General features: G+C 59.4%; 2 protein-coding genes and 1 long non-coding RNA gene across 3 annotated transcripts; 1 reads left to right on the forward strand and 2 right to left on the reverse strand.

Annotated features, from left to right (window-relative positions):
- The first annotated feature begins 5767 nt into the window (after positions 1–5767).
- Positions 5768–21347, forward strand: AHNAK (AHNAK nucleoprotein). The gene is given in 3 exon segments (XM_083881240.1): positions 5768–6233; positions 6236–17409; positions 17986–21347. Coding segments are annotated over 3 exon segments (14589 nt in total). The 5' UTR covers positions 5768–5833; the 3' UTR covers positions 21001–21347.
- Positions 21348–21477: 130 nt separating this feature from the next.
- Positions 21478–23953, reverse strand: LOC310921129. The gene is made up of 2 exons (XR_014592087.1): positions 23915–23953; positions 21478–23779 (listed from the first exon to the last, which is right to left on the reverse strand). It is a non-coding gene; the product is annotated as an uncharacterized lncRNA (long non-coding RNA).
- Positions 23954–23986: 33 nt separating this feature from the next.
- B4GAT1 (beta-1,4-glucuronyltransferase 1) lies at positions 23987–26737 on the reverse strand (the record flags this gene model as incomplete). The annotated part of the gene is made up of 4 exons (XM_083881342.1): positions 23987–24209; positions 24710–25204; positions 25301–25741; positions 25856–26737. 4 exons carry the CDS (start codon positions 26735–26737, stop codon positions 24018–24020), a joined length of 2010 nt encoding a protein of 669 aa, XP_083737468.1. The 3' UTR covers positions 23987–24017.
- Positions 26738–27870: the final 1133 nt, after the last annotated feature.

A 27870-nucleotide genomic window follows, 5' to 3' on the forward strand; every position in this document is an offset into this window, starting at 1 on the left:
CCCCCCCCCCCCCCCGCCCTTTGCGGTTTTTGGGGCGCGGCCGCTCCGGGTTCCACTTCCCCTCCCCCCCTGGGGAACCCCCTGCCCCCTTTGGGACCCCCCGCCCTATTCGGGACCCCCCGAACCCCCCTCGGGGACCCCCCCGGGGTTAATTTGGGGCGGGGGCGATTCCGGGCGGGAATTCCGGGGGGGGGTCCCGAGGGGGGGGGGGGGGATAAGGTGTTTATTGGGGTCTCTCGGAGGATTATTTTGGGGATCTCTGGGATGATTTTTTGGGGTCTCTCAGAGGAGTTTTTGGGGTCTCTGGGATGATTTTTTGGGATTCTCAGAAGATTTTTTTGGGGGATCCCGGAGAATATTTTCCGGGGGGTCCCGGATATTTCGGGGGGTTCCCGAGTGCCGAATTATTTAATTTCGGGGGATATTTGGGGAGGGTCCCCCTCTCTCTCCCGGGGGTGTTTCACCCTGGGGAGGGGTCGGGCGGGGCCGGGGCCGCGTTTGGCCTCGGGCGGGGCCGCTCCGGGCCCGGTGGAACCGGTCGGGCCCCGCCGCCCGCGGGACTCTCGCTCCAGCCGGTCCGACCGGCCCCGGCCGCCCGCGCTGCTCCCGCCGCTCCTCCTCCTCCTCCTCCTCCTCCTGCTCCTGCCCCGGCCCGGGGTCTTCCCCCCTTTTTTTCCTTTTTTTCCCCATTTTTTTCCCATTTTTTCCCATTTTTTTTCCATTTTTTCCCATTTTTTTCCCATTTTTTTCCCATTTTTTCCCCATTTTTTCCCCATTTTTTTCCCATTTTTTTCCCATTTTTCCCCCATTTTTTTCTCTTTATTTTTTTTCCCCATTTTCCCCCACTTTCCCGGGTTTTTTCCCCTTTTTCTCCCCATTTTTCCCAGTTTTTTTTTTCCCCATTTTCTCCCCCTTTTCCCCCCCATTTTTCCCGTTTTTTCCCCCCATTTTTCCTCCATTTTCCCCTAATTTTCCTCCCTTTTTTTCCCTTTCCCCCCAGTTTTTCCTCCTTTTTCCCCCCCTCATTTTCCCAGTTTTTCCCCCTTTTTTCCCCCCACTTTCCCTTTTTTCCCCCTTTCTCTCCATTTTTCCCGGGTTTTTTCCCCATTTCTCCCCATTTTCTCCTCCCTTTCCCCCCCCATTTTCCCCAATTTTCCCCCCCCAGTTTTTTCCCCATTTTTTCCCATTTTTTCCCCATTTTTCCCATTTTTTCCCCCTTTTTCCCCCCGTTTTTTTCCCCTTTTTCTCCCTCCTTTCCCCCCTTTTTTTGAGCCACTTTTCCCCCATTTTTCCCTCTATTTCCCCCCATTTTCCCCCCCTTTTTTCCCCCCCTTTTTTTGGGCCACTTTTCCCGAATTTTGCATTTCCCGGGCAGATCCCTTTGGGAAGGGGGAGACCCCCCCCCCAATTTCGGGCGCCCCCGGCCCGGGGTGACCCCGGTGACACTTTGGTGACATCCCACCCCTCCCCCCCCCATCCCCCCCCCCTCCGCGGGTTGTTTTTTATTTATATTTATTTTTATTTTTATTTTTTTTCGGGGGGAGGAACAAACCACTAAAAATACCGGGCGGGGGCCGCACGTGGCTCCAACACCCCCAAAATAGCGCGGGGGGGGTGGGGGAGGGGCGGGGGGACACCGCGGGGTGGGGGAGGGGCGGGGTGTCCCCGGGGGGGGGAAAAACGGGAAAAAAAGAGGAAAAAAGGGCTGGAAATGGTGAAAAAAAAGCGAATTTCGGGCGGGTTCGGGGCCGGGCCGCGCCCCAAAGGCTCCGGGGCCTCTCTGAGTCACCCCCCCCGTCCCCCCCCCCTCCCCCCCCGGGCTGAGTCACCCCCCCGGGTCCCCTCCCCCCCCGGGTGAGTCACCGACCGGTTCGGCCGCGGATCCTCCCGGAGCCTCCCGGGGAGGGGGTGGCGCTTTGGGGACACCCCGAGGGGCGGGGGACACCCTGGGGGGCGGGGGACACCCTGGGGGGACACCGGGACACCCCCAGGGCGGGGGGGACACCCCGAGGTGACACTGGGCGGTGTCACCCCCCCCCCCGAAGTGTCACCACCTCCCCAGAGGTGTCACCACCCCCTGAAGTGTCACCACTCCCAAAGGTGTCCCCAAAGTGTCCCCAAAGTGTCTCATGGGGTGTTCCCAGGGATGTCCCCAAAGTGTCCCCAGGTGTCCCCAGGTGTCCCCAAAGTGTCCCCAGGGGTGTCCCCAGGTGTCCCCAGGTGTCCCCAAAGTGTCCCCAGGTGTCCCCAGGTGTCCCCAAAGTGTGTCTGGGGATGTCCCCAAAGTGTCCCCAGGTGTCCCCAGGTGTCCCCAGGTGTCCCCAGGTGTCCCCAAAGTGTCCCCAGGTGTCCCCAGGTGTCCCCAGGTGTCCCCAGGTGTCCCCAAAGTGTCCCCAGGTGTCCCCAGGTGTCCCCAGGTGTCCCAGCGTGTCCCGTGTCCCCCCAGGCTGGGAGGTGACCCCGCAGCCCCCACGAGGTTCCCGAGGATTCCTGGGGCGGATCCGGCCGGGACCGGGACCCCACAAAGGTCAGCCGACCCCTGACCCCAAATCCAGTGTCCAGCCCTGACCCCTGACCCCGTGTCCAGCCCCTCTACCGACCCCTGACCCCCCCAATGTCCAGTCCTGACCCCTGACCCCGTGTCCAGCCCCTCTACCGACCCCTGACCCCCCCGATGTCCAGTCCTGACCCCTGGCCCTGTGTCCGGCCCCTCCCGCCCTTCTACGGACCCCTGACCCGACCCCAGACCCCGTGTCCAGCCCCAAACCCAATGTCCACCCCCAGACCCAGTGTCCAGCCACTCCCCCGACCCCAAACTCAGTGTCCACCCCAAACCTGGTGTCCATCCCTGTGTCCATCCGTGTGTCCATCCCAGTGTCCCCCCCTGACCCCTGTGCCCGCAGATGGAGGAGGAGCCCCCCGGGAGCTGCTCCTGCCCAACTGGCCCTGGCCGTGTCCACCCCTGTGTCCACCCCACTGTCCATCCCCGTGTCTGTGTGTCCAGCCTGGTGTCCGTGTGTCCCCCCCTGACCCCTGCCCCCTGTCCTGGCGCAGATGGAGGAGGAGCCCCCCCGGGAGCTGCTCCTGCCCAACTGGACGGGCAGCGGTTCCCACGGCATCACCATCGCCCAGACCGACGACGGCGTCTTCGTCCGGCGCGTCCAGAGCGGCTCCCCCGCGGCCAGGACGGGCGTGGTCCGGGAAGGTGGGGACACCTGGGGACACCTGGGGGGTCTGGGGTCACCTGGGGGGGTCTGGGGTCACCTGGGGGGTCTGGGGTCACCTGGGGGGCCTTGGGGGGGGATGTGGGGACACCTGGGGCCAGGATGGGCGTGGTCCGGGAAGGTGGGGACACCTGGGGGGCCTTAGGGGGTGTGGGGTCATTGTGAGGGGATTTGGGGACACCTGGGGGGGCTTGGGGACACCTGGGGAGGTTTGGGGTCATTGTGAGGGGGTTTAGGGTCACCTGGGAGGGTCTGGGGGCTCCCCCACGGCCAGGATGGGCGTGGTCTGGGAAGGTGGGGTCCCCTGACCTGTCCCTCTGTCCCCTGATGTGTCCCCTGACCTGTCCCCTGACCCGTCCCCATGTCCCCGTGTCCCCTGCTGTGTCCCCTGACCTGTCCCCTGCTGTATCCCCGTGTCCCCTGACATGTCCCCTGCCGTGTCCCCTGCCGTGTCCCCTGCCCTGTCCCCTGCCCTGTCCCTGCCGTGTCCCCTGACCTGTCCCCGTGTCCCCTGCCGTGTCCCCTGACGTGTCCCCGTGTCCCCAGGTGACCAGATCGTCAGCGCCACGGTGTATTTCGAGGGGCTGCCGTCGGGGGAGGCGGCGCAGCTGCTGCAGACCATGGGCCAGCACACGGTGGGGCTGCGGCTGCAGCGCCGCGGGGACCGGTCACCGCTGGCCGGACACCCCGAGCGGTCACTGCTGGCCGGACACCCCGAGCGGTCACTGCTGGCCGGACACGGCCCCTGCGGGCAGCACCAGCCGGTCCCGGGCAGCCCCGAGGTCGTGCTGGTGAGTGGGGAGGAGGAGGAGGATGTGGGGAGGAAGGGGAGGAGGAGGAGGAGAATGGGGATGGGGGATGAAGTTTGGGGATGATGAAGATGAGGATGAGGATGGTGGGGGCAGATGGGGATGAAGATGAGATGAGGATGGGGATGAGGATGAAGGTGAGGTTGGGATTGGGATGAAGATTGAAGATGAGGATCAGATGAGGATGAGTATGGTAGGGGAGATGAAGATGAGATGAGAATGAGGATGAAGTTGGGGATGAAGGTGAGGATGGGGACGAGGATGAAAATGAGGGGGAGGAGGAGAATGAGGATGAGGATGAAGATGAGGTGGGGATGGGGATGAGATGAAGATGAGGATGGGGCTGAAGGTGAGGATGAAGATGGGGATGAAGGTGAGGATGAGGACGAGAATGAGGACAAAAATGAGGTGGGGATGAGGATGAGGATGGGGATGAGGATGAAGATGATGGCAAAGGTGACAATGATGACGATGGCAGGGACGAAGCTCCCCCAGCACTCACCGTGTCCCCCTGTCCCCCTGTCCCTGTCCCCCTGTCCCCCTGTCCCCCTGTCCCCTGTCCCCTGTCCCCTGTCCCCTGTCCCCTGTCCCCTGTCCCCCTGTCCCCTGTCCCCTGTCCCTGTCCCCCTGTCCCCTCTCCCCTGTCCCCTGTCCCCTGTCCCCTCTCCCCTGTCCCCTGTCCCCCTGTCCCCCTGTCCCCCTGTCCCCTGTCCCCTGTCCCCGTCCCCTGTCCCCTCTCCCCTGTCCCCTCTCCCTGTCCCTGTCCCCTGTCCCCTGTCCCCTGTCCCTGTCCCCTTGTCCCCTGTCCCCCTGTCCCCCTGTCCCCTGTCCCCCTGTCCCCTGTCCCCCTGTCCCTGTCCCTGTCCCCTGTCCTGTCCCCGTCCCCAGAGCGGCGATGACGAGGAGTACCAGCGCATCTACACCACCAAGATCAAGCCGCGGCTGCGCCCCGAGGACGGCGCCGAGGCCGAGGGGACGCAGAGCAGAACCATCACGGTCACCCGCAGGGTCACCGCCTACACCGTGGACGTCTCCGGCCACGACGGCGACTTCGGCGTCCGCGTCCCCTCCCCGGAGCCCGGGACCCTCCCCGAGGGGCTCCACCTCAGGATGGACCCCCAGAGCCCCCAAATTGCTGCTGGAGAAACTGGAAAATCCCTCCCGGGCTGGAAGGGCTCGGGGTCAGCGCGGGTCGAGGCCAACGGACAGTTTGGGGAGATGGACGTCAAGGGTCAAGAGGTCACCTGCTCCTCGCCGGGCGTGGACGTGGGGAAAATCAAAATCCCGGCCTTGAAAATCCCCAAATTCGGGTTCCAGCCCGGCTCTGACGCCGCTGCCCCTCAGGTGGGGATGGAGGTCACCTGCCCGGCCGTTCCCGCCCTGCCCCAGGTGGACGTGGAGGTCAAAGGTGTCCCCGAGGTCCCCTCCCCTCCTCTGGACGTCCCCGGCGTGGAGGGGCCGGCCCTGGACGGAGCCAAGGGCAAAATCAAGATCCCCCACTTGACCTTCCCCAAATTCGGCGCTCAGGGCGACGTGGGCGTGGCCATGGAGGTCCCCAAGGGCGTGGCCGTCCCCAAGGGCGTGGCCGTGGAGGTCCCCGAGGGCGTGGCCATCCCCGGGGGCGTGGCTCTGGAAGGAGAATGGAAAGGCCCCGCCTTCAAGAAGGTGGAGACGCCCCAAATTTCGCTGTCGGATGTGAACCTGAACCTGAAGGGCCCCAGGGTGGAAGGGGAGCCCAAAGGCCCCAAGGGGCCCCAGGTGGACTTGAAGGGGCCCCAGGTGGACGTGAAGGGCCTGGGGATGGACGTTGACCACCTGAAGGGGCCGAAGGGCGGAGTGGACGTGTCCGTGCCCGGCATGGCGGGGCCCCAACTGGACATCAAAGGGCCCCAAGTCGGGGTGGAGGTGCCCGGAGTGGACATCAAGGGCCCAAAGGTCAAGACCCCCCAAATCTCCGTCCCCGACGTCGACCTGAACCTCAAAGGGCCCCAAGTGAAGGGAAATGTGGACGTTTCTGCCCCAAAACTGGAAGGGGAGCTGAAAACCCCCGGGCTGGACATTAAAGGGCCCAAAGTCGAGGTTGGGAGCCCAGAAATGGAGATCCAGGGGCCTGAGGGGAAGCTGAAGTTCCCCAAGCTGAAAATGCCCAAGTTTGGGGTGAAGGGAGAGACCCCCAGCGTCGAGGTGACCCTTCCCAAAGGGGGGTGGACGTGTCCGGCCCCAAGGTGGACGTGAGTGTCCCCAGTGTGGACATCAAAGGCCCCAAGGTGGACATTGAGGCACCTGACGTGGACGTTCACGGCCCTGAGGGGAAATTCAAGATGCCCAAATTCAAGATGCCCAAATTCGGGATGCCCGGGGTCAAGGCAGAAGGGCCCGAGGTGGACGTGACCCTCCCGACAGGAAACCTGGACGTGTCCGGCCCCAAGGTGGACATGAGTGTCCCCAGTGTGGACATCAAGGGCCCCAAAGTGGACGTCAGTGTCCCCAGCGTGGACATTAAAGGACCCAAAGTGGACATTGAGGCACCTGACGTGGACGTTCACGGCCCTGAGGGGAAATTCAAGATGCCCAAATTCAAAATGCCCAAATTTGGGCTGAAGGGAGAAGGGCCCGAGGTGGACGTGACCCTCCCCAAGGGAGACCTGGACGTGTCCGGCCCCAAGGTGGACGTTGAGGTGCCCAGTTTGGACCTCCAGGCCCCCAAAATCTCTGTGCCGGACGTTGGGCTGACCCTGAACGGCGCCAAGGCCAGCGGCGACCTGGACGTGTCCGTGCCGGGCCTGAAGGGGCCTGAACTGGACATCAAAGGGCCCAAAGTCCAGGTGGAAGCCCCAGATTTGGACCTCCAGGGGCCCGAGGGGAAACTGAAATTCCCCAAGATGAAAATGCCCAAGTTTGGGGTGAAGGGAGAGACCCCCGAGGTGGAGGTGACCCTCCCCAAGGGCGGAGTGGACGTTTCGGGCCCCGGCGTGGCCGTGGAGGTGCCCAGAGTGGACATCAAGGGCCCCAAGGTGAAGGTGCCCGAGGTGGGCGTCAAGACCCCCCAGATCTCCCTGCCCGACATCGACCTCAACCTCAAAGGGCCCAAAGTCAAGGCGGATTTGGACGTTTCCGCCCCAAAACTGGAAGGGGAGCTGAAAACCCCCGGGCTGGACGTCAAAGCCCCCAAAGTCCAGGTGGAAGCCCCGGATTTGGACCTCCAGGGGCCCGAGGGGAAACTGAAATTCCCCAAGATGAAAATGCCCAAGTTCGGGGTGAAGGGAGAGACCCCCGAGGTGGAGGTGACCCTCCCCAAGGGGGAGATGGACATTTCCACCCCCAAGGTGGACGTTGACCTCCCCAGCCTGGACGTGGAAGGGCCGGAGGTCAAAGGGAAAGGCCTCAAGTTCAAAATGCCCGAACTCAACGTTCAAACCCCAAAAATCTCCGTGCCGGACGTGGACCTGGCCTTGAAGGGCCCCAAACTCAAAGGGGACGCCAAAATCGACGTGAAAGGTCCCAAAATCGACGTGAAAGGCCCCAAAATGGACGTGAAAGGCCCCAAGGTGGACGTGGAAGGTGCCAAGCTGGACGTGGAAGGTCCCAAGGTGGATGTTGACGTGCCCGAGGTGGATTTGGAAGGGAAGGTGAAAGGCCCCAAGTTCAAGATGCCAAAACTCAACGTGAAATCGCCCAAAATCTCGATGCCCGACGTGGACTTGAACCTGAAGGGCCCCAGAGGGAAGGGAGAGGTGGAGGTGTCGCTGCCCAAGGTGGAAGGGGAGCTGAAAGCTCCAGAAATGGACATTAAAGGGCCGAAAGTGGAAGTGGAAGTGCCCGGGGTGGATTTGGAGGGTCCCAAGGGGAAGATCAAAGGGCCCAAGTTCAAGATGCCCGAGATGCACATCAAGACCCAGAAGATCTCGATGCCCGACGTGGACATCAGCCTGAAGGGCCCCAAGGTCAAGGGGGACGTGGACGTGTCTGTCCCCAAGCTGGAGGGTCCTGAGCTGGACATCAAAGGGCCCAAAGTGGACATTGATGTGCCCGACGTCGACGTTCACGGCCCCGAGGGGAAATTCAAGATGCCCAAATTCAAAATGCCCAAATTCGGGATGCCCGGGGTCAAGGCAGAAGGGCCCGAGGTGGACGTGACCCTCCCCAAGGGAGACCTGGACGTGTCCGGCCCCAAGGTGGACGTTGAGATGCCGAGTGTGGACATTGAGGGGCCTGAGGGGAAAGTGAAGGGTCCCAAATTCAAGATGCCCGAGATGCATTTTAAGACCCCCAAGATCTCCATGCCCGACATCGACCTGAACCTGAAGGGCCCCAAGGTCAAAGGTGACATCGATGTCTCTGTCCCCAAGTTGGAGGGTGAGTTGAAAGCTCCAGACCTCGACATCAAGGGCCCCAAAGTGGACATTGAGGCACCTGACGTTGACATTCACGGTCCAGAAGGAAAATTCAAGATGCCCAAATTCAAGATGCCCAAATTTGGGATGAAGGGAGAAGGGCCCGAGGTGGACGTGACCCTCCCAACAGGAAATCTTGATGTGTCCGGCCCCAAGGTGGACATTGAAGGTCCAGAGCTGGACGTGGAGCTGCCAGAGGGGAAAGTGAAGGGTCCCAAGTTCAAGATGCCCGAGATGCACATCAAGGCCCCCAAGATCTCCATGCCCGACGTCGACTTCAACCTCAAAGGCCCCAAGGTCAAGGGTGACATTGATGTGTCTGTCCCCAAACTGGAGGGTGACCTCAAAGCCCCAGACATCGACATCAAGGGCCCCAAAGTGGACATTGAAGCACCTGATGTGGACATTCACGGCCCTGAGGGGAAATTCAAGATGCCCAAATTCAAGATGCCCAAATTTGGGATGAAGGGAGAAGTGCCCGAGGTGGATCTGAACGTCCCGACAGGAAATCTTGATGTGTCCGGCCCCAAGGTGGACATTGAAGGTCCAGAGCTGGATGTGGAGCTGCCGGAAGGGAAAGTCAAAGGCCCCAAGTTCAAGATGCCCGAGATGCATTTTAAGACCCCCAAAATTTCCATGCCCGACATCGACCTGAACCTGAAGGGCCCCAAATTGAAGGGAGATGTCGATGTCTCTGTCCCTAAACTGGAGGGTGACCTGAAGGGTCCTGAACTGGACATCAAAGGACCCAAAGTGGACATTGAAACACCTGATGTCGACATTCACGGCCCTGAGGGGAAATTCAAGATGCCCAAATTCAAAATGCCCAAATTCGGGATGCCCGGGGTCAAGGCAGAAGGGCCTGAGGTGGACGTGACCCTCCCGACAGGAAACCTGGACGTGTCCGGCCCCAAGGTGGACGTTGAGGGTCCAGAGCTGGACGTGGAGCTGCCAGAGGGGAAAGTGAAAGGCCCCAAGTTCAAGATGCCCGAGATGCACATCAAGGCCCCCAAGATCTCCATGCCCGACGTTGATTTCAATCTCAAAGGGCCCAAGGTCAAGGGTGACATTGATGTGTCTGTCCCCAAACTGGAGGGTGACCTGAAGGGTCCTGAACTGGACATCAAAGGCCCCAAAGTGGACATTGAAGCACCTGATGTCGACATTCACGGCCCTGAGGGGAAATTCAAGATGCCCAAATTCAAAATGCCCAAATTCGGGATGCCCGGGGTCAAGGCAGAAGGGCCCGAGGTGGACGTGACCCTCCCGACAGGAAACCTGGACGTGTCCGGCCCCAAGGTGGACATTGAAGGTCCAGAGCTGGACGTGGAGCTGCCAGAGGGGAAAGTGAAAGGCCCCAAGTTCAAGATGCCCGAGATGCACATCAAGGCCCCCAAGATCTCCATGCCCGACGTCGATTTCAACCTCAAAGGGCCCAAGGTCAAGGGTGACATTGATGTGTCTGTCCCCAAACTGGAGGGTGACCTGAAAGCCCCAGACATCGACATCAAGGGCCCCAAAGTGGACATTGATGTGCCCAACGTCGACATTCATGGCCCTGAGGGAAAATTCAAGATGCCCAAATTCAAGATGCCCAAATTTGGAATGAAGGGAGAAGGGCCCGAGGTGGACGTGACCCTCCCCAAGGGAGACCTGGACGTGTCCGGCCCCAAGGTGGACGTTGAAGGTCCAGAGCTGGACGTGGAGCTGCCAGAGGGGAAGGTCAAAGGGCCCAAGTTCAAGATGCCCGAGATGCATTTTAAGACCCCCAAGATCTCCATGCCCGACATCGACCTGAACCTGAAGGGCCCCAAGGGCAAGGGGGGTGTCGATGTCTCTGTCCCCAAATTGGAGGGAGACCTCAAAGGTCCAGACGTGAACATTAAAGGTCCGAAGGTGGACGTGGACGTTCCCGAGGTGGACGTGGAGGGGAAGTGGAAGGGACCCAAGGTCAAGATGCCCGAGGTGAACATCAAGGCGCCCAAATTTTCTCTGCCTGATGTCGACCTGAACCTGAAGGGTCCCAAGCTGAAGGGAGAGGTGGACGTGGCTGCCCCGAAAATAGAAGGTGAGGTGAAAGTGCCCGAGGTGGAGCTGAAAGGACCCAAAGTGGACGTGGATCTCCCCGACGTGGAGCTGGAATGTCCCGAGGGGAAGATCAAAGGCCCCAAGTTCAAGATGCCCGAGATGCACATCAAGGCCCCCAAGATCTCCATGCCCGACTTCGATCTCAACCTGAAGGGCCCCAAAGTGAAGGGAGACGTCGACGTGTCTGTCCCCAAAATCGAGGGAGATCTGAAGGCCCCAGACCTCGACATCAAAGGGCCCAAAGTCAACGTGGACCTGCCCGACGTGGACCTGGAGTGTCCTGAGGGGAAACTGAAGGGCCCCAAATTCAAGATGCCCGAAATGCACTTCAAGACCCCCAAAATCTCCATGCCCGACATCGACCTGAACCTGAAGGGCCCCAAACTGAAGGAGGACGTGGACGTTTCCGCCCCCAAACTGGAGGGTGACCTGAAAGGCCCCGAAATTGACATCAAAGGGCCCAAAGTGGACCTCGAAGCCCCTGACGCGGACATTGATCTCCCCGAGGGGAAGGTGAAGGGCCCCAAGTTCAAGATGCCCGAGATGCACATCAAGGCCCCCAAGATCTCCATGCCCGACTTTGATCTCAGCCTGAAGGGCCCCAAGGTCAAGGGTGACGTGGACGTGTCCCTGCCCAAGGTGGAGGGTGACCTGAAAGGACCCAAAGTGGACATTGATGTCCCCGACGTGGAGTTGGAGTGTCCAGAGGGGAAGATCAAAGGGCCCAAATTCAAGATGCCTGAAATGCACATCAAGGCCCCCAAAATCTCCATGCCCGACCTCGACTTCAACCTCAAAGGCCCCAAGGTCAAAGGTGATGTCGATGTCCCCAAACTGGAGGGTGACCTCAAGGGTCCTGAACTGGACATCAAAGGGCCCAAAGTCAACGTGGACCTGCCCGACGTGGACCTGGAGTGTCCTGAGGCCAAGCTGAAGGGCCCCAAGTTCAAGATGCCCGAGATGCACATCAAGGCCCCCAAGATCTCCATGCCCGACATTGACCTGAGCCTCAAAGGCCCCAAATTGAAGGGGGACGTCGATGTCTCTGTCCCCAAACTGGAGGGTGACCTGAAAGGACCAGACCTCGACATCAAAGGCCCCAAAGTCGATGTGGATCTCCCCGACGTGGAGCTGGAAGGGCCCGAGGGGAAGATCAAAGGCCCCAAGTTCAAGATGCCCGAGATGCACATCAAGGCCCCCAAGATCTCCATGCCTGACGTTGACTTTGGCCTGAAGGGCCCCAAAATCAAGGGTGACATCGATGTTTCTGTCCCCAAGCTGGAGGGTGACCTCAAAGCCCCAGACCTCGACATCAAGGGCCCCAAAGTGGACATTGAGGCACCTGACGTGGACGTTCACGGCCCTGAGGGGAAATTCAAGATGCCCAAGTTCAAGATGCCCAAATTTGGGCTGAAGGGAGAAGGGCCCGAGGTGGACGTGACCCTCCCCAAGGGAGACCTGGACGTGTCCGGCCCCAAGGTGGACGTTGAGATGCCGAGTGTGGACATTGAGGGGCCCGAGGGGAAGATCAAAGGTCCCAAGTTCAAGATGCCCGAGATGCATTTTAAGACCCCCAAGATCTCCATGCCCGACATCGACCTGAACCTCAAAGGGCCCAAGATCAAGGGAGATGTCGATGTTTCTCTTCCCAAAGTAGAAGGTGACCTCAAAGGACCAGAAATCGACATCAAAGGCCCCAAAGTCGATGTGGATCTTCCCAATGTTGAGTTGGAAGGGCCGGAGGGGAAGATCAAAGGTCCCAAGTTCAAGATGCCCGAGATGCACATCAAGGCCCCCAAATTCTCTATGCCCGATGTTGATTTTGGCCTCAAAGGCCCCAAGGTCAAAGGGGACATTGACGTGTCAGTCCCAAAGCTGGAGGGTGAGTTGAAGGGCCCTGAACTCGATATTAAGGGCCCCAAAGTGGACATTGATGTGCCCGACGTCGACGTTCACGGTCCAGAAGGGAAAATAAAGTTCCCCAAATTCAAGATGCCCAAATTCGGGATGCCCGGGGTCAAGGCAGAAGGGCCCGAGGTGGACGTGACCCTCCCGACAGGAAACCTGGACGTGTCCGGCCCCAAGGTGGACATTGAGGGTCCAGAGCTGGACGTGGAGCTGCCAGAGGGGAAAGTGAAAAGTCCCAAATTTAAGATGCCTGAAATGCACATCAAGGCCCCCAAGATCTCCATGCCCGACGTCGACTTCAACCTCAAAGGGCCCAAATTGAAGGGAGATGTGGACGTGTCCCTTCCAAAGCTGGAGGGGGACCTCAAAGCCCCAGACCTCGACATCAAAGGCCCCAAAGTCGATGTGGATCTCCCCGATGTGGAGCTGGAAGGGCCCGAGGGGAAGATCAAAGGTCCCAAATTTAAGATGCCCGAGATGCACATCAAGGCCCCCAAGATCTCCATGCCCGACATTGACCTGAACCTCAAAGGGCCCAAGATCAAGGGAGATGTTGATGTTTCTCTTCCCAAAGTAGAAGGTGATCTCAAGGCTCCTGAACTGGACATCAAAGGCCCCAAAGTCGATGTGGATCTCCCTGACGTGGAGCTGGAAGGTCCTGAGGGGAAGATCAAAGGCCCCAAATTTAAGATGCCCGAGATGCACATCAAGGCCCCCAAATTCTCCATGCCTGATGTTGATTTTGGCCTCAAAGGCCCCAAGGTCAAGGGGGACATCGATGTCTCTGTCCCCAAACTGGAGGGAGACCTGAAAGCCCCAGACATCGACATCAAGGGCCCCAAAGTGGACATCGATGTGCCCGACGTCGACGTTCACGGCCCAGAAGGGAAAATAAAATTCCCCAAGTTCAAGATGCCCAAATTCGGGATGCCCGGGGTCAAGGCAGAAGGTCCAGAGGTGGACGTGACCCTCCCGACAGGAAACCTGGACGTGTCCGGCCCCAAGGTGGACATTGAGGGTCCAGAGCTGGACGTGGAGCTGCCAGAGGGGAAAGTGAAAGGCCCCAAGTTCAAGATGCCCGAGATGCACATCAAGGCCCCCAAGATCTCCATGCCCGACGTCGACTTCAACCTGAAAGGTCCCAAATTGAAGGGGGACGTTGATGTTTCTCTCCCCAAAGTGGAAGGTGACCTGAAAGGACCAGAAATCGACATCAAAGGCCCCAAAGTCGATGTGGATCTCCCCGATGTGGAGCTGGAAGGGCCGGAGGGGAAGATCAAAGGCCCCAAGTTCAAGATGCCCGAGATGCACATCAAGGCCCCCAAATTCTCCATGCCTGACGTTGATTTCAACCTGAAGGGCCCCAAGGTCAAAGGTGACATTGATGTCTCTGTCCCCAAACTGGAGGGTGACCTCAAAGCCCCAGACATCGACATCAAAGGCCCCAAAGTGGACATTGAGGCCCCCGACGTCGACATTCACGGCCCCGAAGGGAAAATCAAAATGCCCAAGTTCAAGATGCCCAAATTCGGGTTTTCCGGGCCCAAAGTGGAAGGGCCCGAGGTGGACGTGGCCCTGCCCGAGGCCGAGGTCAACATTTCGGGTCCCAAGGTGGACGTTTCCGTCCCTGAGCTGGACCTTGAGGGCCCCGAGGGGAAACTGAAGGGCCCCAAGTTCAAGAAACCGGAGCTGCAGTTCAACGTCCCCAAGATCTCCATGCCCGACATCGACCTCAACCTCAAGGGCCCCAAACTCAAAGGGGACGTCGATGTTTCTCTGCCCAAGGTCGAGGGCGACCTCAAGGGGCCCAAACTGGACATCAAAGGGCCGGAGCTTGAGCTGGAGGGGCCAAAAATCGACCTCGAAGGAAAAGCTAAAAAATCCAGGTTTAAACTTCCCAAATTCGGCTTTTCTGGCCCCAAAGTCCAAACCCCCGAGGTGGATGTGAAGGTTAAAAAACCTGAGGTGGATCTGTCCGGCCCCAAAGTCGAGCTCCAGGGTCCGGATTTGGACGTCCAGGGGAAATCCAAGGGCTCCAAATTCAAGATGCCTTTTCTGAACATTTCTTCGCCCAAAGTGTCGATGCCGGACGTGGAGCTGAACCTGAAGGGGCACAAAACGAAAGGGGAGTTTGAGTTGTCCAGCCCCAAACTGGAGGGGGAGCTGAAAGGCCCCGAGGTGGACGTCAAAGGCCCCAAGGTCAACATCGAGACCCCCGACGTCGACCTTCACGGCCCCGAGGGGAAAATCAAAATGCCCAAGTTCAAAATGCCCAAATTTGGGGTTCCTGGGTTCAAAGGGGAGGGGCCGGAGGTGGACGTGACCCTCCCGACAGGAGAACTGGACGTGTCCGGCCCCAAGGTGGACATTGAGGGCCCAGAGCTGGACATCGAGGGGCCCGAGGGGAAAATCAAAGGGCCCAAGTTCAAGATGCCCGAGATGAACATCAAAGCCCCCAAAATCTCCATGCCCGACATCGACCTCAGCCTGAAAGGGCCCAAACTGAAGGGGGACGTGGATGTGGACCTGAAAGGACCCAATTTGGACCTGAAAGGACCCAAGGTGGACGTGGAAGTTCCCGACATTGACATCGAAGGCCCCAAAGGGAAGATCAAAGGCCCCAAGTTCAAGATGCCCGAGATGAACATCAAAGGCCCCAACATCTCCATGCCAGACCTGGACCTCAACCTGAAAGGGCCCAAGGTCAAAGGGGGGGTGGACGTCGATCTGTCCGCGCCAAAACTCGAAGGGGACCTGAACCTGCCGGACGTCGACCTGAAAGGGCCCAAAGTGGACATTGAAGGTCCAGAGCTGGACATTGAGGGGCCCGAGGGGAAGATCAAAGGGCCCAAGTTCAAGATGCCCGAGATGAACATCAAAGCACCCAAAATCTCCATGCCCGACCTCGACTTCAACCTCAAAGGGCCCAAAATCAAGGGGGACATCGATGTTTCTGCTCCAAAGCTGGAGGGTGACCTGAAGGGCCCTGAGCTGGACATCAAAGGCCCCAAAGTGGACATTGATGTGCCCGACGTCGACGTTCACGGCCCTGAGGGAAAATTCAAGATGCCCAAGTTCAAAATGCCCAAATTTGGGATGAAGGGAGAAGCGCCCGAGGTGGACGTGACCCTCCCCAAGGGAGACCTGGACGTGTCCGGCCCCAAGGTGGACATTGAGGGTCCAGAGCTGGACGTGGAGCTGCCTGAGGGGAAAGTGAAAGGTCCTAAATTTAAGATGCCTGAGATGCATTTTAAGACCCCCAAGATCTCCATGCCCGACATCGACCTGAACCTGAAGGGCCCCAAGGTCAAAGGTGACATCGATGTCTCTGTCCCCAAGTTGGAAGGTGACCTCAAAGCCCCAGACCTCGACATCAAAGGCCCCAAAGTCGATGTGGATCTCCCCGATGTGGAGCTTGAAGGTCCCGAGGGGAAGATCAAAGGGCCCAAGTTCAAGATGCCCGAGATGCACATCAAGGCCCCCAAGATCTCCATGCCTGACTTCGATCTCAACCTCAAAGGCCCCAAATTGAAGGGAGACGTCGACGTGTCCCTGCCAAGCGTGGAGGGAGACCTGAAAGGGCCAAAGGTGGATGTGAAAGGCCCCGAATTCGATGTTTCTGCCCCAGATGTTCAAATCGAGGGCCCCGAAGGGAAGATCAAAGGCCCCAAGTTCAAGATGCCTGAGATGAACATCAAGGCCCCCAAGATCTCCATGCCCGACTTTGATCTCAACCTGAAAGGTCCCAAATTGAAGGGGGACGTTGATGTTTCTCTTCCCAAAGTAGAAGGTGACCTGAACGCCCCAGACCTCGACATCAAAGGCCCCAAAGTCGATGTGGATCTCCCCGACGTGGAGCTGGAAGGGCCCGAGGGGAAGATCAAAGGTCCCAAGTTCAAGATGCCCGAGATGCACATCAAGGCCCCCAAGATCTCCATGCCTGACTTTGATCTGAACCTGAAAGGCCCCAAGGTCAAGGGTGACGTGGACGTGTCCCTGCCGAAACTGGAGGGAGACATGAAGGGTCCTGAACTGGACATCAAAGGCCCCAAAGTGGACATTGAGGCACCTGACGTGGACATTCACGGCCCTGAGGGGAAATTCAAGATGCCCAAATTCAAGATGCCCAAATTTGGAATGAAGGGAGAAGGGCCCGAGGTGGACGTGACCCTCCCCAAGGGAGACCTGGACGTGTCCGGCCCCAAGGTGGACATTGAAGGTCCAGAGCTGGACGTGGAGCTGCCGGAAGGGAAAGTGAAAGGTCCTAAATTCAAGATGCCCGAGATGCATTTTAAGACTCCCAAGATCTCCATGCCCGACATCGACCTGAACCTGAAGGGCCCCAAATTGAAGGGAGACGTTGATGTCTCTGTCCCTAAACTGGAGGGTGACCTGAAGGGTCCTGAACTGGACATCAAAGGGCCCAAAGTCGATGTGGACCTTCCCAATGTTGAGTTGGAAGGGCCTGAGGGGAAGATCAAAGGCCCCAAGTTCAAGATGCCCGAGATGCACATCAAGGCCCCCAAGATCTCCATGCCCGATGTTGATTTCAACCTGAAAGGTCCCAAGGTCAAGGGTGACATTGATGTTTCTGTCCCTAAACTGGAGGGTGACCTGAAGGGTCCTGAGCTGGACATCAAAGGACCCAAAGTGGACATTGAGGCACCTGATGTCGACATTCATGGCCCTGAGGGGAAATTCAAGATGCCCAAATTCAAGATGCCCAAATTCGGGATGCCCGGGGTCAAGGCAGAAGGGCCCGAGGTGGACGTGACCCTCCCGACAGGAAACCTGGACGTGTCCGGCCCCAAGGTGGACATTGAAGGTCCAGAGCTGGACATCGAAGGTCCCGAAGGAAAACTGAAAGGTCCCAAGTTCAAGATGCCCGAGATGCACATCAAGGCCCCCAAGATCTCCATGCCCGACCTCGACCTGAACCTGAAGGGCCCCAAGGTCAAGGGCGACGTGGACGTTTCCCTGCCCGGAGTGGAAGGGGAGCTGAAAGGCCCCGAGCTCAACGTCTCCGGCCCCGACGTCGCCATCGACAGCCCCGAGGGCAAATTCAAACTGCCCAAGTTCAAGATGCCCAAATTCTCCATGCCCGGGTTCAAGGGGGACGGGGTGGACGTGGACCTGGCTGTCCCCAAGGCTGACGTGGCCGTTTCGGGCCCCGGCGTGGAGCTGGAGGCTCCTGAGCTGAGCGTGGACGGGAAGGTCAAAGGTCCCAAATTCTCCATGCCCGAGGTGAACATCAAGGCCCCCAAAATCTCCATGCCCGACGTCGACTTCAGCCTCAAAGGACCCAAATTAAAGGGGGACGTCGATGTCTCTGTCCCCAAGATTGAGGGTGACCTGAAAGGCCCCGAAATCGACATCAAAGGCCCCAAAGTCGATGTGGACCTTCCCAATGTGGAGCTGGAAGGGCCTGAGGGGAAGATCAAAGGCCCCAAGTTCAAGATGCCCGAGATGCACATCAAGGCCCCCAAGATCTCCATGCCTGACGTTGACTTTGGCTTGAAGGGCCCCAAGGTCAAAGGTGACATCGATGTCTCTGTCCCCAAGCTGGAGGGTCCTGAGCTGGACATCAAGGGCCCCAAAGTGGACATTGATGTGCCCGACGTCGACGTTCACGGCCCTGAGGGGAAATTCAAGATGCCCAAATTCAAGATGCCCAAATTTGGGCTGAAGGGAGAAGGGCCCGAGGTGGACGTGACCCTCCCCAAGGGAGACCTGGACGTGTCCGGCCCCAAGGTGGACGTTGAGGTGCCGAGTGTGGACATTGAGGGGCCCGAGGGGAAGGTCAAAGGTCCCAAGTTCAAGATGCCTGAGATGCACATCAAGGCCCCCAAAATCTCCATGCCCGACGTTGATTTCAACCTGAAAGGCCCCAAGATCAAGGGTGACATTGACGTCTCTGTCCCCAAACTGGAGGGGAACCTGCAGTGCCCTGACCTCGACCTCAAGGGCCCCAAACTGGACCTTCAGGCTCCGGACGTGACCCTGGAAGGGCCCAAGGTCAAGATGCCTGAGATGAACATCAAGACCCCCCAGATCTCCATGCCCGACATCGACCTGAGCCTGAAGGGCCCCAAGGTCAAAGGTGACGTTGACCTGCACGGCCCCAACCTCGAGGGGGGTCTGAAGGGCCCCGAGGTCGACCTCAAAGGCCCCAAAATCGACATCAAAGGGCCCAAAATCGACGTCGAGGGCCCCGCGGTCGACGTCGACGGCCTCGACGGGAAAGTGAAGCTGCCCAAGATGAAAATCCCCAAATTCGGCTTTAAAGGGGAAACTCCTGAGGTGGACCTGAACCTGCCCAAGGCCGAGGTGGATCTGTCGGGCCCCAAGGTCGATCTCAACCTGCCCGACGTGAGCCTCGAGGGTCCGGAGGGAAAAGTGAAAGGCGCCAAACTGAAAATGCCCGAAATGCACGTGAACGTCCCCAAAATCTCCATGCCCGAGATCGACCTGAACCTGAAAGGCCACAAAACCAAGGGGGGCTTTGACCTCTCCGCCCCCAAGGTCGAAGGTCACCTGAAAGGACCCGAGGTCACCCTGAAGGGCCCCGAAGTCGACGTCGAATGCCCCGACCTGAGCGTGGAGGGCCCCGAGGCCAACCTCAAACTGCCCAAGTTCAAAAAGTCCAAATTCGGGTTCGGGATGAAGGTCCCCAAGGCCGAGGCTGAGTTACCTGAGGTGGATCTGAACGTGGAGTCACCTGACGCCCACCTGTCCGGGAAAGGCAAGAAGAGCAAGTTCAAGATGCCCAAAATCCACATGAGCGGCCCCAAAGTGAAGGGGAAGAAAGGAGCCTTCGAGGTGAACGCGGCCGGGGCCGAGCTGGACGCGGAGCTCAACGCCCCCGACGTCACCGCCAGGTCCCCCAAGGGCAGGAAACACATGTTTGGCAAAATCTCCTTCCCCGACGTCGAGTTCGACCTCAAATCCCACCGGTCCCGCGGCGACGCCTCCCCGGGGCTCCCCAAAATCGAGGGTGACCTGGAGGTCAAAGCCCCGAGTGTCAACGCCGACCTGGAGGGTCCCGACGTGAACCTGAAAAGCCCCAAATTCAAACTCCCCGGGGTCCAGGTGGGCTCGGGGGAGGTGAAGCTCGGGGGGGACCTGAAAGGACCAAAAGTCAAGGGCGAAGCTCAACTGGAAGGTCCTGAGGTCAAACTGGGGTGGCCCCAGGGGGGCAAAACGGGTTTGGGGCTGGAGGGGCCCGAGGTGGACGTGAAGCTCCAAGGGCCCCAAATCTCCGGAGCTGAGCTGGAGGGGAACCTGAAAGGACCAAAATTAAAGGGAGATTTGGACATTTCGGGCTCCCTGGAAGGGCCCAACGTCACCCTGGACGCGCCTGGCCTGGACCTGGGTGGGAAGGTGAAGCTGCCCACGGTCAAGACCCCGACCCTGGAGGTCCAGGGGGGCGTCCCCTGCTCCGTCCAGTCCCCCGGGGCCTCCCTGGACCTCAAGGGGCCCTCGCTGGACGTCTCCGGCCCGGATTTGGATGTCAACCTGAAAGGACCAAAGTTGAAAGGAGACAAATCCCCGCAGGGCTCGGCGGGAGACGCCGGGTTCGAGATTTTGGGGGGCACCATCAAACTGCCCTGCCTGAAGCTGCCCCAGTTCGGCCTGTCCGGCCCCGGCGTGGACGGAGGGGACTCGGGGGTCACTCTGGAGGGCCCCCAGGTCAAGGGGGGGCTGGAAGGTCCCGAGGTGGAGCTGAAAGGGCCGAAATTCTCCTCGCCCGACGTCGACCTGAGGCTGAAAGGACCAAACGTGGAGGTGGCCGGTGACATCAAAGGGTCAAAGGTGGGCGTGGAGGGGCCGAGCATCCACCTGGAGGCTCCGGCCGTGGGCGTGTCCAGCCCGGGGCTGAACGTCAACGTGAAGGGGCCAAAGGTCAAAGGCTCGGCCGACGCTTCCGGAACCTTCCACGGCTCCACCCCCAAGGCTGGAGTCGAGGGCGGCCAAGTCCGAGTCTCCTTCCCCAAGCTGAGGATGCCCAAATTCGCCTTCTCGGAGCCCGACGCCCCCAAGGGCCGCGAGGTCGGGGTGGACGTCGAGTTCCCGGACGGGGCCGAAGCCGAGCCGGACGACTCCGAGTCTCGTCTGAAGAAATCCAAACTCAAGATGCCCAAATTCAACTTCTCCAAGCAGAAAGGACGGGGAGGCGCCGCCACGCCGGGGTCCCCCGAGGCGTCGGGGCCGGTGTCGGGCTCCAAGGGCGACCTCAAGAGCTCCAAGGGCAGCCTGGGCTCGGCCGAGGGCGAGGGCGAGGCCAAGGGCAAGTTCTCCCTGTTCCGCAGCAAGAAGCCGCGGCCGCGCTCGTCGTCCTTCGGCGATGACCAGGCGGGGCCGGACGCCGCCCCCCGGCAGCCCAAGGGCAAATTCGGGACCTTCGGGGGCCTGGGCTCCAAGGCCAAGGGCAGCTACGAGGTCACGGCCGGGGGGGACGACGACGAGGAGGACGGGGGGACCCCGAAATCACGGTTGGGGCTGTCGGTGTCCTGCGAGGGCGTGGCCGTTTCCGGGGGCGTGGCCACTTCCGGGGGCGGGGCCGGGAGGAAGGAGTGACCGCCAGGGTGGGGGAGGGGTTGTACATAGGCCTGGACATGGGGACCCCCCCCGTGTACAGAGGGGGGAGGGGATGGGGGTCCCCCCTCGCCCCCCAAAGGGATTTTTGGGGTCCTCCCTCCCCCTTTTCAGAGTTTCATTATTTTTTTTTTCCCTCCTGGTTTATCTTTTTTTTTTTTTTTTTTTTTTTTTTTTAAATATATATTTTTATTTGGGTTTATTTTTTTTGTCCCCAACGGTTTTTTTTTTCATCCCTCCTCCTCCTTCTTCAGAAAAAAAATATATTTTCAGTGTTTGGTTCGTGGAAATGAAATTTTTTGGGGGCTTTTTTTTTTTTTTTACCTTTTTTTTTTTTTTTTTTTTTTTTTTTTCTTTTTTTTTTTTTTAATCATTTTTTATTAACTTTTTTTCCCTTTTTTTTTTCCCCTTTTTTTTTTAATTTTTATTTTATGGGCTGAAGGTTCTGTCGGGTCGCTGGATTTAATCAAAACTTTGGGTTTTGTTTTTTTCTTCGGTTTGTGAATCAAATGAAGCCAAAAAAACGTGGATTTTTTTTAAATATAAAAAATCCCAAACTGTGAATTTATTAAAACAACCCAACCAAACCTAACCAAAACCATGGATAAATATTCAATAAATTAACCAAACCCATGGTTGTGTTAAATGAATTAACAAATGCTGTAGATATATTAAATAAAATAACCAAACCCATGGATATAATAAATAAATTAACCTAAAACTGTGGATATATTAAAAAAATAAAGCAAAACCATGGATTTACTAAAGAAAGAAACCAAATAAAATGGAATTGCTGAAAAGAACCCAAAACAAAGTAAAAATATGGTTCAATAAAAAAAATTATAAAGAAATTAATATAAAAATAAATTAAATAAAAGAATTAACAGAGGCAAAATCGGATCTGTTAAGAAAATAAACCAAAGACAAGAAGATCCATTAAAAAAATGCAATTTATCCAAAGAAACAAACCAAAAAATTTTATTTATTACACAGAATAAACCAAAAAAAAAAAAAGTATTATGAAACAAACCAAACCAAACCCGTGGATTTATTTTAAAGAACTGAATAAACCCCTGGATTTATTGTGAAAAACAAACCAAAAATACACAGCTGTGACCTCTGCGAGCGAGAAGAGTCCCCGGGTGTGGAGAATCCAATCCGGGCACAAGACCCGGGGATCGAATGTCCCTGGGAGGACTCGGAGCCCAGGGCCCCTCCCGAGCTTTTTCTGCAGATTTATTTTCTTTATTTTTATTTTTTTTCTGCCTGTTTTATGGCTTTTCGTTCTTGTCGTTGTATTTGTTACATTCTTTGTATTATAATTTGATATAAAAGTTCCTTTTTCTGCCTCGTTTAAACCCCCCAAAAACTCCCAAAGGGCGTCCGGGATAAAGTTTTGTTTATGAGGAAATTTTTTTTTTTTTTTTTTTTTTTTTGGAGAAGTTTAAATAAATTAAATCCTTTTTTTATTAAGAAAAAGAAAAACCCCAGAAAATGTATAAACCTGTTCCCTTTTTTTGCAGCACTTTAAAAACGGCGAATTAACGGGAGAGAAAAAATATTAAAAAAAAAAAAAAAACAGGGTGGAAAAAAATGCAAATAAAAAGCAGAATTTTATTAACCGCGAGTTCGGTGCTTTGGGGTTGTTTTTGGGGCTCAGATTTGGGGGGTTTATTGACCAATCAGAGCCTCCCTTTGGGTTTGGGGGGGGGTCGTCACACCCTCCTCCCCTCCCCCCCCAAAGGAATTTGGAGTCCGCCCCTCCCCCCGCTCAGATTTCACCGCCCCTCCCCCACCCCGGCCCCTCCCCCACCCGGGTTTGGGTTCGCCCCCTTTGATCCTCCCGCCCGCCAGGGGGCGCCCTTAAGGATCAGCGAGACCGGAAGTGCGGACCGGAAGTCGGTCATGTTTGTCCCGGTGCATGATGGGCGCTGTAGTCCCGTCAGCGGACTACAACATTTCCGGTCGCGCTCATGATGCATGATGGGAACTGTAGTTCTAATTAAAAGTAAAACGGAAGTTGTGTGGGGGCGGTGTTAGTGCCCTATGCATTCTGGGAGCTGTAGTTTGCTGCCAGAAATTACTGGGGCGGGGTCTGGGCCTCGTACTGGGGGTTACTGGTCTGTACTGGGGGTTACTGGTCTGCCCCGCCCACCCCATGACATCACCCGCACAGAGGCATTCTGGGTAGGCGGCCATCTTTACTGAGGGCACTGAGGAATGGTAACAACCTCCCCCCCCCCCGCCCCATGTCCAGGTGTCCCCAGGTGTCCCCAAATGTCCATGGAGGGTCCTCAGGTGACTCAGGTATGTCCCAGGTGTCCAGGGAGAGTCCCCAGGTGTCCTCAAGTGGCCACTGGAGGGTCTCCAGGTGACTCAGGTGTGTCCAAGGTGTCCCCAAAGGTCCATTGGAAGGCCTCAGGTGTCCCAGGAGTTCACAGCAGATCCTTCAAGTGTCGACTGGGGGGTTCCCAGGTGTCCAGGGAGGGTCCCCAGATGTCCCCAAACATCCGCTGGAGGGTCCCCAAGTGTCCCTGGCGGGCACCCAGCTGTCCCAGGTGTGTCCCCAGCTGTGTCAGGCGTCCCCACGTGTCCACAGGAGGGTTCCCAGGTGTCCACAGGTATCCCTTGAAGGTCCCCAGGTGTGTCCCAGCCGTCCCCAGGTGTGTCCCAGCCATTCCCAGGTGTCCATGGAGCTGTTCCAGGTATCTCAGGTGAGTCCCCAGGTGTGTCTCAGCAGTGCCGGGGTGACTGGGGGTACCTGGCCTGCAGCTCCCGGCGGAAGGCCCGAACAGGCCCAGCTGTCCCAGGTGTGTCACAGCCATTCCCAGGTGTCCCCAGGTGTCCCAGGTGTGTCCCAGGTGTGTCTCAGCAGTGTCGGGGTGACTCAGGATACCTGGCCCGCAGCTCCCGGCGGAAGGCCCGGAACAGGCCCCGGTTCAATCCCAGGTGTGTCCCAGGTGTGTCCCAGGTGTCCCCAGGTGTGTCCCAGGTGTGTCTCAGCAGTGCCGGGGTGACTCGGGGTACCTCACTCTCAGCTCCCGGCGGAAGGCCCGGAACAGGTCCCGGTTCAGGCCCAGCTCCCCGTCCCGGCCCCGGTGGAACCCCCCGGGCTCTTTGAAGCCGCGGTGGGTGACGAAGGCGCCGTCCAGGACGGCGAACCGGAACCCGGCCACGTGCAGCTCGCAGGCCTGGGGGGGACAGGGGGTTATGGGGGGACCCACAGAGACCCCAAAGAGCCCTACAGACCCCACAGAGCACCCAGAGGAGCCCCAGAGCAGCCCCAGAGCCCACAGAACCCCCCACCACCATCTCCAGCCCCCAGGGTCACCCCAAGACCACCCCACGAACCTCAAGACCACCATGACTCTCAAGACCACCCCAAGGCCACCATGTCCACTGTGACCACCCAAAGACCACCATGACCACCCCAAGACCACCAGGACCGCCATGACCACCCCACAACCATCAAGACCACCCCACAACCACCCCAAAACCACTGTGACCACCTAAAGGTCACCTCATGACCCTCAAGACCACCCCAAGACCACCACGACCACCCCATGGGAACCATGACCACCCCATGACCCTCAAGACCACCCCAAGATCACCACGACCACCCCAAGCCCACCATGACCACCCCAAGCCCACCAAGCCCACCCCAAGGCCCCCCACCCCAGCCCGCCCTGACCTGGCTGATGCGGTTGAAGCCGTACTGCAGGAACCTCTCGTCGAACGGGGGCACCCCCTGGGCGGGGGCCACGTAAAAAGGCTCCCAGGGGTCCCTCCAGGGCACCTCGTAGGCCACGAGGGGCCGGGGGGCCGGGGGCAGCCCCCGCCAGCGCCCGAAATCCGTGGGGGCCTGGCAGCGCGGACACAGCGCCCCATAGAAGGGCCGGACGTGGCCGGAGCCCCACAGGGTCAGCAGCTCGGCCTTGGAGCCCGGAGGGGTCAGGCCCTGGCGCAGCTCGAAGGCCGGGAGGACAAAGACCACCCGGGACCAGGGCGGGGTGTGGGGGTCACTCGGGGTGTGAGGGTCATTCAGGGTGTGGGGGTCACTGCGTGCGTTGGGGTCACTCCGGACACTGTGGTCACTCTGGACATTGCGGTCACTCTGGATGTTGGGGTCACTCGGAGCGTTGGGGTCATTCAGGGCATGGGGGGCACTCAGGGCATTGGGGTCACTCTGGGCATTGGGGTTACTCAAAGCTTTGTGGTCACTCAGGACACTGGGGTCACTCAGGGCGTTGGGGTCACTCAGGACATTGGGGACACTCCGGACACTGCGGTCACTCAGGGCGTTGGGGTCACTCAGGGCACGGGGGTCACTCAGAACATTGGAGTCACTCCGGCCATTGTGGTCACTCAGGCCATTGGGGTCACTCTGAGGTTTGGGGTCACTCAGGCCATGGGGGTCACTCCGGACACTGCGGTCCCTCAGTCCATTGGGGTCACTCAGTCCATTGGGGTCACTCAGGCCATTGGGGTCACTCTGAGGTTTGGGGTCACTCAGGCCATGGGGGTCACTCCGGACACTGCGGTCCCTCAGTCCATTGGGGTCACTCAGTCCATTGGGGTCACTCAGGCCATTGGGGTCACTCTGAGGTTTGGGGTCACTCAGTCCATTGTGGTCCCTCAGTCCATTGGGGTCACTCAGTCCATTGGGGTCACTCAGTCCATTGGGGTCACTCAGGCCATGGGGGTCACCCGGCCCTTGGGGACTCTTGGGGTTTTTTGGGACACCGAGATCCCCCAGACCCTCGGGGACCCCGGGGTCACCACCAGGACCCCCCGAAATTTTGGTGTTCCCCAAATCCCCCTGAGCCCCCGCGGCTTTGGGGTCCCCCAGCCCCTCCTGTTCCCCCCAGTTTTTGGGGTCCACCTGTCCCTGTTCCCCCCAATTTTTGGGGTCCCGTCCCTCCTGTCCCCCCCAGTTTTTGGGGTCCTGTCCCCAGTTCCGGGGGTGCAGCCCCTCCCAGTTCTGGGGGTCCCGGCCCCAGTTCCGGGGGTGCAGCCCCCCGCCCCGCAGCAGCCGCAGGAACCCCTCCCTCAGCCCCGGGCTGGGCTCCACGTCCGCGTCCACCAGGAGCACGAAACGCTCCCCGAATTTGGGTTGGGGTCCCCCCTGGAGCCCCCCAGCCCCGGCCGCGCCCCCCCAGGCCACGTTCCGGAGCAGATTCCCGGGGTACGGGACCCCCAGACTGTAACTGGGGGGGTCCTTCCCCCGCAGCCTCCCCAGCGCCCCCCGACACCCCCCGGGGATTTTGGGGTCCCCCTTGGGGGGCCGATGGGGGATTTTGGGGGGGGGTCCCGCCGCCCCCAGCACCACGTGGAGCCTCAGCCGGGCCCTCAGACCCCGGCAGGGACCCCCCAAAACCTCCATCAGCTCCCGGAGACCCTCGCGGGGCTCCCCAAACACCGCCAGGGACACGGGACCCCCCCAGAGACCCCCCAGCGCCGCCGCCGCCCGCCCAGGGGTCCCGTGGGTGGCCAGGACCAGCTCGGGCCGGGGGTCGCGGCTCCAGCCCGGGGGGGGCCCCAGCACGTCCCGATAGACCCGGAACGAGCCCGAGGCGTCCAGGACCCCCCGGGGGGCTCTCGGGGGGCGCGGGGGGCGCGGGGGGTCGGGGGGGGGCAGGGCCCGCAGGTAAAGGGTCTGTAACAGCGCCAGGGACCCCAAGAGCCACGCGCAGCCCCCCAGGACCCGGGGACGGAACATGGTACGGGGGGACTGGGATATACTGGGATATACTGGGATATACTGGGAGGGACTGGGAGGGGTCTGGGGGGACTGGAAGAGGGGATTGGGGGACTGGGAGGGACTGGGAGGGGTCTGTGAGGGGGGACTGGGGGGACTGAGAGTTACTGGGAGTTACTGGGGAGGACTGGGAGGGGTCTGGGAGGGGTCTGAGGGGACTGGGAGAGGGGATTGGGGGGACTGGGAGGGGTCTAGGGGGAACTGGGAAGGACTGGGAGGGACTGGGAGGGGATTGGGAGAGACTGGGGGACTGGAAAAGGACTGGGAGGGACTGGGAGGGAGGATTGGGGGACTGGGAGGGGGGTCTGGGCGCACTGGGAGGGACTGGGGGTTACTGGAGGGACTGGGAGGGGTCTGGAGGGACTGGGGGTTACTGGGAAGGGTCTGGGGATGCTGGGAGGGTACTGGGAGGTAACTGGTGGGTACTGGGAGGGGTCTGGGGGGACTGGGAGGGACTGGGAGGGGTCTGGGGGCACCGGGGGCTACTGGGGGTGACTGGGAGGGGTCAGAGGGCTGCACTGGGGGATACTGGGGGATACTGGGGGTCACTGGGAGGACTCTGGGGGTCGGGGAGGAGCCGGGCCCAGTCCGGCATGGCGGGACCAGTGCGGGGGGCGGCCAGGAGGGGCCGGGCGGGGTCTGGGGGGGATTCGGTCCCAGTTTGGGGTCACCGGGACCAGTCTGGGGTCGCTGGTCCCAGCCCGGGACTCACCGCCCTGCGTCGGCGCCGGGAGGAGCTGCGCATGCGCAGGGACAGAGGGGGCGTGGCCTCCGGCGCGAAATGGGCGGGGTTATGCAGATTAGGCCGCGCCGCTGGAGTGGGCGCGGTTTCATAATTTGAAGGCGTGGTTTGTGTTTTGTGGGCGTGGTTTTGGAGCTAAGGGGCGGGATTATGCATATTAGTAAGCGCCGCGGGAATGGGCGCGGTTTCCTCCTTTGGGGGCGTGGTTTGAGCTTTGTGGGCGTGGTTTTGGCGCTGGGGGCGGGGCCTTTAGTGAGAGTGAGACCCCCGAGACCCCCTGGGACCCCCCAAACCCCCCAAATTCCTGTTTCCCCCTTCCCAAATTCCTGTTTCCCCCTCCCCAAAATTCCTC

The sequence above is a fragment of the Zosterops lateralis genome, assembly GCF_965231275.1.
Source record: "Zosterops lateralis genome assembly, chromosome: 33".
Classification (NCBI taxonomy): Eukaryota; Metazoa; Chordata; class Aves; order Passeriformes; family Zosteropidae; genus Zosterops; species Zosterops lateralis.